The sequence below is a fragment of the Gossypium hirsutum genome, chromosome A11 (genome assembly GCF_007990345.1).
Source record: "Gossypium hirsutum isolate 1008001.06 chromosome A11, Gossypium_hirsutum_v2.1, whole genome shotgun sequence".
NCBI classification, from domain to species: domain Eukaryota; kingdom Viridiplantae; phylum Streptophyta; class Magnoliopsida; order Malvales; family Malvaceae; genus Gossypium; species Gossypium hirsutum.
The window spans coordinates 10,595,754-10,603,346 of record NC_053434.1 but is presented as its reverse complement, the minus strand read 5'-3'; the positions used below and the strand labels follow the sequence as shown (position 1 = coordinate 10,603,346).

General features: G+C 30.6%; 1 protein-coding gene and 1 pseudogene across 1 annotated transcript; one reads left to right on the top strand and one right to left on the bottom strand.

Annotated features, from left to right (window-relative positions):
- The first annotated feature begins 1,775 nt into the window (after window positions 1-1,775).
- Window positions 1,776-4,157, top strand: LOC107922951 (protein DMR6-LIKE OXYGENASE 1-like; annotated as a pseudogene).
- A 137-nt stretch (window positions 4,158-4,294) lies between these two features.
- On the bottom strand, window positions 4,295-5,944 carry LOC107922952 (protein CURVATURE THYLAKOID 1B, chloroplastic). Its single transcript, XM_016853156.2, has 6 exons — window positions 5,386-5,944; window positions 5,186-5,307; window positions 5,020-5,106; window positions 4,854-4,916; window positions 4,737-4,774; window positions 4,295-4,622 (listed from the first exon to the last, which is right to left on the bottom strand). Exons 1-6 carry the CDS (start codon window positions 5,552-5,554, stop codon window positions 4,565-4,567), a joined length of 537 nt encoding a protein of 178 aa, XP_016708645.1. The 5' UTR covers window positions 5,555-5,944; the 3' UTR covers window positions 4,295-4,564.
- Window positions 5,945-7,593: the final 1,649 nt, after the last annotated feature.

Below are 7,593 nucleotides of genomic sequence, written 5' to 3'. Positions count from 1 at the left end.
TTTACGGAAAATGTTTTCTGCATTTTCGTGTGTTTGTTTCACAGAAAATAGTTTGGTCAACGGAAAATGATTTCCAAGTCAAGGTAAAATAAGCCCCTTTTCTTGTAAAATGACTTACCCTTTTGAAAAGCGTTAGTCATTTTCCGGAAAAGAGCTCATCTATAGATAATTTTATTTTTATATAAAAATTAACTTAAATCAAGCTTAATATTATTATATTGATAATAAATTTTATTTTTATTTTTAAAAATATTTAAAATATTATATTTTTCAATATTATTAAACATACATATTTAATTATTTATATTTAGTAGTATAATAAATTATTAATATAATAAATATAAATTATTATTTTAATAAATTATTTAAATATTTCAATTTTATTTTAATAATAAATTTTAAAAATAATAATTTTAAATAATATTATTCACATATTATTAAAAATATTCAATATTAATATTTTAATAATAAATATTTATTATAATTATAAATATATTAATAATAAATGTTTTGTAATATAAAGGTTAAAATATGTTATAAGTCTATGTACAGTTCACATATTTGTAATTTTGTCTTTGTACTTTTATTTTCAAGAATTTAGTCCATTTACTTTTCAAATTTGAAAATTAAGTCTAATTGTTGACATCGTTAATTTTTTTTGTCAATTTTGTTTATGTCACATTTTTAAATAAAAATATCCACTTAGTAGTCATGTAATTAATGACGTTATAATGAATCTAAATTTAGCATAATATTTTTAATATATGTAAATACAATGTAAATATAAAATTATAGATAAAAATAAATTCAATTAAACAATGAAAAAATAAGAAAATCTTAAATATATGTTTGTTCAATTGAAAACAACTTTTATGAAATATTTTTAAGAAATCTACCAAACAACAGAAAATATTTTACACAAATTCATTCAAATACCAGAAAATATTTGTTTTTCCAGAAAAATAAATCATTTTCCAGAAATTATTTTCCGGAAGACATTTTCAATGAAACAAACAGAGCCTTAATAGAAACAAAATATTTAGGCATATGCCATGTGGCTAGTAATCTTTTCATATCACATTGATAACAAAAGTTATCTTTACTCTTTGAAAAGTTATATTGAAAACTCTCATTGTTCTTTTATTTATTAATATGTTCCCACTTTTAGTGGTCTATGAGTATATCTTTTATTTTCTTTATGTTTACATTCACTTTGATGAAAGCAATAGGTTTACTAGGACGAACTTATAAACGTCCCAATAGATTGTTTATTTCATAATCACCATCACAAACATACATAGATTTTAAATTAAAATCTATCTATTCATGTTGTCATGATCAGTCTCCAATTATAATAAACATGATATAATAAATAAAATATATATGAAGACCTTTAATATCATCGTCATCACCATGATCCATTATGAGATTGAATCTTTCAACATCCTGCAGATGAAGTTGTAAGAGTGAAAGTTTAAGATGAAAGAGGAATTGGATTTGGGGGACGAGTTTGAAAGCTGATAACGTGTTATAAAATAAATAGAGATGAGGTGAATAAAGAACAAAAAAAAATATGAAAGCAATAGAGAAGGTACTTTATTGATCAAAATGAAAGATTTACAATGCTTCATTAGAGCCTTTATTTATAGGTATAAGAATTATAAAAGAAATAGATATAAGAATTATAAAAGAAATAGAGATCTAATTTTAATAACTATTAGAATTTAAAATATACTAAATAAAATATTCATAACAACGACATCATTTTGATGATTTCTAAGCCACAGGCCTCTATAAATTAGTTTGTTTACCATCAGCAACACCATCGCACAAATTCAACTAATTATTAGGCAAAGATAAAAACAAGTGTTATCTTCAACTTCCATTAATCCTCCAATGAAGCCGCTATTAACCGACCTTGTATCAACTGTGAGTTCCATTCCTCAAAATTTCATTTGACCTGAGTCAGATCGTCCAAACGTCGATGAGGTTACCTTTGATCATTCCATACCTCTCGTTGATCTCCAGCACTTTGATGATGGCCCCAATCGCTCTACCGTTGTCAGAGCCATCGGCGATGCCTGCCGAAATTATGGTTTCTTTCAGGTATGAATGGATATATACATATATATATAAATGATAACTCAGTTTCTGCCTGCACTCCCAATTTACTTTTCTGTAAAGAAAAAGGGTTGAGCAGTAACGTTAATCTGTGTGAAGGTTAAAAACCATGGCGTTTCGAAAGAGGTGATCGGTAAGATGTTGCATGTCTCGAAACAATTCTTCCATTTACCGGAGAGTGAGCGATTGAAGAATTATTCTGATGACCCTATGAAGACCACGAGACTTTCTACGAGTTTTAATGTGAGAACTGAGAATGTATCAAGCTGGAGGGATTACTTGAGACTCCATTGCTACCCTTTGGAAGACTATGTTCATGAATGGCCAACCAACCCTCCATCTTTCAGGTTTCACAATATGTTTATTAATTAATTATTACCTAGATCTTCAAGGGTTTTAGTTTATATGTCGTTTTCAATTATTTCACAGAGAAGATACTTCTGAGTACTGCAAGATCACCAGAAGGCTGGCAGTGAGACTGCTTGAAGCAATATCAGAAAGCTTAGATCTAGAAAGGGATTACATCAATTCAGCACTTGGAAAGCATGCACAGCACATGGCTATCAACTACTACCCACCGTGTCCCGAGCCAGAGCTCACCTATGGGTTGCCTGTTCATGCAGATCCTAATGCTATTACCATTCTCCTTCAAGACGAGGTGCCTGGTCTGCAAGTGCTCAAAGATGGAAAGTGGATTGCTGTCAACCCCATTCCCTACACCTTCATTGTCAATATCGGTGATCAGATACAGGTTAGAGGATTACTACATATATGGGAAGTCTTAAAATTTGCCACTGCACCACTAATTAATTACCAGTTTCTTTTTATGCTTAATTGGTCATCATTATTACCAAACCTAGTACAATATAGTCATAAAGCTTAGTCAATTATACATTTTAAATGGAGAGTGTAAAAGACAGGAATTTTCTGGGAAACAATCATATGCATTTTAATATAATATTAAAGATTAACTGCACCTAACATTCCTAAATTATTGCTCAAAATTTAAATCGATTTTTAAATTTAAAAATGTTATAATTAAGTTTTCAAAATATCAATATCATATTAATTAGTTCTTTTTGTCATTTTAATCGACGATTTAGGCATTAAATGTTATTTTAGATTTGACATGGATTAAATTATAAACTCGTATGTATACTATAACATGGACATCTTAGATCTAACATTTATTTTTGAAAAAATTGTAATGTCATTAAATTTAGGAGGATATTATTTTTAACAAATAATCTTCAAACTATCTATGAAGTAGATACACAAATATTAATAATAATATCTACAGTGTTTTAGATGTTTTCCACCTCATATTTGAGTTAACATTCGCTAGCCGAAGAAAGGACCTAATTGATGAAATATTATTGCTTTAAATAACGTTTACAAAAACTTTGACCTACATTTTAAATTCACTTGAAGACCCATGTAGCTTTTGTAATCACTTTTCCTCCATTTTTTATTGTAAAAGTTAAATACATGGGTGGTTGGTTTTTCAACTTGATAATCTAGAATTTTAGATGGCTATATATAAATTATGAAATTCCACAAGGTCAGCCCCAGTTGTTCCAAGTGGTTGTATAAACTAATTATGTAGATCAAATACCAGGTACTGAGCAATGATAGTTATAAAAGCGTGCTTCATCGGGCAGTGGTGAATTGCAAGGAAGAGAGGATCTCCATTCCAACGTTCTATTGCCCATCAACCGACGCCGTGATGGGACCAGCTCCGAAACTAATCGACCCCCTCCATCATCCTCCCTTATACAGGAACTTTTCATACAGTGAATACTACCACAGCTTCTGGAAACGGGGTCTCAATTCTGAAACATGTTTAGACATGTTTAAAATTTAAGAACACCCAATCCTTCGTCTTTATGTCTTTTTAAGTACCATTATATGCGTTACCAGAAATAAAGATTTAATTCATAGTACTCCTATAGATTTAGTATTCCTACCAAATTTATATGTAACCTTGGATCCAATGTCTAAAGTGCTATTCAGAAATTTTAATCCATTGCGTGTAAGTCTCGCCTCTAGGGATTATGTGACTGAGTGCATTTTGTCTAAAGGTAGATAAGCCATCTGACATAATCTTTGCTTGAATTTATGTTTTGGGGGTATATGAATAATTGTATCTTAAGTTACTGAAATTATATCAAAATTCAAATGAAGAGGATATTAAAATCATTTCAAAAGTTTACAAAGTTATCTCAAGAAGGTGAGGGAGCAATCAAGATTCTTTTTATTCTACACATAGGGGAAAATATAAAAATATATAAGCCCACCACAAGACCACATCACATCGGTTTACTTTTGTTAGAACTTTGTACTGACAAACTGAAGCAAGTGCTGCAAGTATTGGGCTTCAGGTATATTCTCGTCTTCGCCTCATCTCAGCACCATCCTTTATTAACAACTGCCCAGTTTCCCTCTAGCTGGTTCCAAGTATTTCTTTGTATGTGTCTTTTATTTTGCTTATCAGAGCGGCCCTAAATTTTTAATTAGGATGAGAGAAAACTCATCACTAAAATGGGATTTCTTTTACAATTACATGTAAATATGTAATGCGATGAATTGGAACCAAGAGATTAAGTTGAGCTTACCTGTCTGGCTTGAAAATAAGGTTTTTGTATGCAAACCACTGCAATAAGAGAACACAAAATGCCTAAGAAAATGGGAATTTCTGAATGTAAAAGCTTTGATAATTGAGTTCAGCATACCCCAGTGTAGCCAATACCCACGACCTCAAGAAATGTGGAAACCACAGGAAGCTTATCAATTGCCTGTAACAGAGGATATCCGTTTCACTAATTTAATTGTCGGTGTTTCAACTTTTTCTAGTATAATGTTTAAGGCTTAAGACAATCTGCATATTTTGAATCTCACCGAGACCATTCCAGCAGTACCCCAGACCAAAACAAGACCTGCTACAGCAAGTGAACTCACTGCGTACTTGTCCTCAACTTTATCCCACTAAAAACCAACCACATGCGTGTGTTGTGAGAAGGTACAAAAACAGGGAAATGAACAATACGTGAGACGAGATTCTTACGGTTTCTTGTATTTTGTTGATAAACTCTGTCAGCTCAGTTGGGGTAACTTCGGTTGGAGCTTCACGCGTGGCCAAAGTCTCACCAGTGGCCATAGCCATCACATTTCGAGCAATCTTGCGACCTGCAAAAAGTGGAAAGACCATTTGGTATACTAGTTGATGCATGTCAAGTGTGTGATATAGATAGTCTATGAACTTACAGTAGGCAGTGGTCTTCCAGGGACGACTCTGGGACTGAACGGGTGGGGGAGGAAGAGTAGGAAGAGTGACACATTGTGGGGATGCAGCAGTTGGTTGACGAGGAGCTTTGGCATCCACGAGGGTGGATGAGGGTGAGATTGATAGTGAATTGGAGGAAGCTGAAGCCATGGCAACTCAACCTCTTACCAGGATGTAAACTCTCTAGTTCTGATCTGAGAGAGGCTAATGAAATGGGAAAATGATGCAATTTGGGTGGTTTGTTTAAATTTATTTATTTTTTCTGGTTTTTTGTTGTAAGAAAAAAAAATGAGATAATTCTGAAATGAGGATGTGGAGATGGTTTGTGTTGCGCGTTTGCACCCACACAACCACTCATTCAGTTGATCTAGATAGTGCTGACATGGCAGTTGGATAGGCAATTTATGGTGTTTGATTCCAATTCAGCCCTCTACTGTGCTAAAACCATTGGTGGGGTTATCTTTCAAAACAACCAAAGCTACCATTTCCAAACCCAAAATATCTTTCTTTTTTTTTTCTTTTTTTTTTTGGGGTTTGAGCAAAATATCTTTCCTTTAGCTCGACGATATAAGTCTTAATTTTACTTTTACTTTTGCTACCATAAAATTTCTCTGCTTTCTCATCAATCCGTTTTTGCCAAACTTAACTGGATAGGATCGACTTCATTAAATTTTTTTAAAAACAAATTGTTAAAATATTCAATAAGTCTCTCTATTTTTTATAATTTAAAAATTCAGAAATTTAATTATTTTATTTTTTAGATTTCAAATTTTAGGTATAATTATTAATATTTTTTTAAAAAATTTGTTAGTGTGATATTTTAAAATAAAAAAATACTCACTTGATAATCATATAACTAAAAAAAAGATATTACAATAAACTTGAATTTAATAAAAAATAATTAACAATTTTAAATAATTGAATTTACATTTTAAAATTTAATAAAGAGATTAAATTCTTAAAAATAAAATATAAAAACTAAAATTTAAATTTATGGAAATTACATAAACCTAATAATATATATAAAAGTAGCAAACACGAGGATAGTAGAGATGTCCAAGCTCTAATTTGTGACGGGCGGCATTTTGTTATTTTCAGCTGCAACGTGGGGAAATGGGGATGGGTGGGAGAGAGGGGATTAAAAGAAAATAGCTAAAAAGAAAGAGAGAGTAAAGGAAGAAAAATAGCAAATTTGTTTTTCTTTCCCTTCTTATTATTATTTTTGTTTTAAACTTATTTGTTTTCTTTATAAATTAATAATTTTATACATATATTATCATATTTTAAGTATATTTATATATTGTGTTTGTATCATCTATTAATTTGTTTAAAACACGATCCTGTCTTCATTTTCATGATAATTCAATTTAGAAGAAATATTTTATTACATAATTTTAAACTATATACATTAAAAGGGTTAGTAGGGATGTTAATTTATTTAGAATTTGTAGCAAATTTCTTAGATTTTTTTTTTAATGACAAGTTAGTTTGTGCAATCACTTGACATTTTATTTGCCTTATTTATCTTTAGAGATTGGTTGGACAAAAAATAAAACGGCTTCCTTTTTATATTATCCTGTATTTATCATGCTTAATTATTGGCATAATTGTAAAAAATACCTTCAATATTTATGAATTTTTGAGTTTTAGCCTTTAACCTTTTTTACTTTTTGATTGTCACACTTAACGTTACGAACTTTTTAGAAATCAACCCAATTTTAACGATAAATATGAGTTAACCGTCAATCAAATTGCATGTCAACAAAATAACTTATGTGGCATGCTACATAAGCACGATGTCATAAATGACATCATCTGTAAAAAAAATTGTTTTAAGTGTAGCAAAACCAATGAAAAACTAATAGCAAAAAAAAAAAAATCTTCTACTATCTTCATTCACCATGAAAGCTATGATTGTAATACTACTATCGATACAAACGGAAATAAGAATTTCCTTCTTCATAAAATAGATCATCAAATAAATCGCAAATACTAATGAAAACTAACAGCAAAACCAAAACCAAAAGAAGAAGAAGAAGAAGAAGAAGAAAATTTAATTAGTAACTTGTTAAAGTTCAGTTGAGTACCCCAATGGTGAAGAAAATAACAGCAGTAATCAAGCCTCTTCGACGACGACCCGAACTCCTTCAGACCGAGTCAGACACGACCGGAATCCGATGACTCATCCG